Genomic DNA, 741 nt, shown 5'->3' with positions numbered 1-741 from the left:
CCCGGGGGCGGCGCGGGGGGCGGCTCAGCGCCCAACCTTCGCCGCCGCCGGGCGTCAGCGGCTGCGGGGCTAGGTCCGGCGCATCCAGGCCGCCCCGAACCCTCGGCTGGGCGGCAGGTCTGCCCTGGGGAAACACCTCCCCTCCGGGTCTCCTCCCCGGGGCGGCTCCGCTGGCAAACAAGCACGCAGGACAGACCGTTGGCTGCAGCCCCTGCGGGGAGAGAAAACAGCAAAACGTAGTAATTACGACGATGAAGAGAAAGTTTCCAGCGGGTCTCCGCCCGCCCACGGCCTCGCGAGCCGCCAGGACAGCACCCCTTTCGCCAAGTCCAGAGTCCAGCTCCGGGCACCGCCCTCGGAGCCCGCTCTTCGGACTTGGGGTGAAGTTTTCGGGTCCCCAGGAGGCGGGGTGTCTTGCGCACACCTGGAGCAGGGTCGCGCGCAGTCACCTCCTGAGGGGGCAGCGCACCGCTGGACAGGAGGGGTGCAGCGTGGCTGAGGAGCTGGTCAACTTCGCCCGCTCCGCATCTCCCCGAGCTGGGACAAACTGCTTCCCGCTTCCAGGCGGCAGCTGAGCTTGCAGCCGGGCGACCCCGCAGCCCGCGCCGCGGCTCAGGTGGGCGAGCGCGCCGACCCGCGGCGAGGGGGAGCGAGCAGGGCAGCGCGATGCCCTCCGCCGCGGCCCCGCGAGCACTAACACCGCTGCCGGGCTCCGGGCGGTCGGCAACGAGGGCGGCGGCG

General features: G+C 72.6%; 1 protein-coding gene across 1 annotated transcript in view; it reads right to left on the bottom strand.

Annotated features, from left to right (window-relative positions):
- Positions 1–741, bottom strand: part of MAN1A1 (mannosidase alpha class 1A member 1) — a gene marked incomplete in the record, with an annotated part of 195065 nt that overhangs the window by 193911 nt on the left and 413 nt on the right. Inside the window, 1 exon segment of the mRNA XM_014591346.2 lies at positions 37–211. Within this exon segment, the coding sequence (XP_014446832.1) occupies positions 37–211 (175 nt within the window).

Source organism: Tupaia chinensis, unplaced genomic scaffold (genome assembly GCF_000334495.1).
Source record: "Tupaia chinensis unplaced genomic scaffold, TupChi_1.0 Scaffold000563_1, whole genome shotgun sequence".
In the NCBI taxonomy this organism is placed as follows: domain Eukaryota; kingdom Metazoa; phylum Chordata; class Mammalia; order Scandentia; family Tupaiidae; genus Tupaia; species Tupaia belangeri.
Note: the sequence above shows the minus strand (reverse complement) of the source record. Positions and strands in the feature narration are given on the sequence as shown.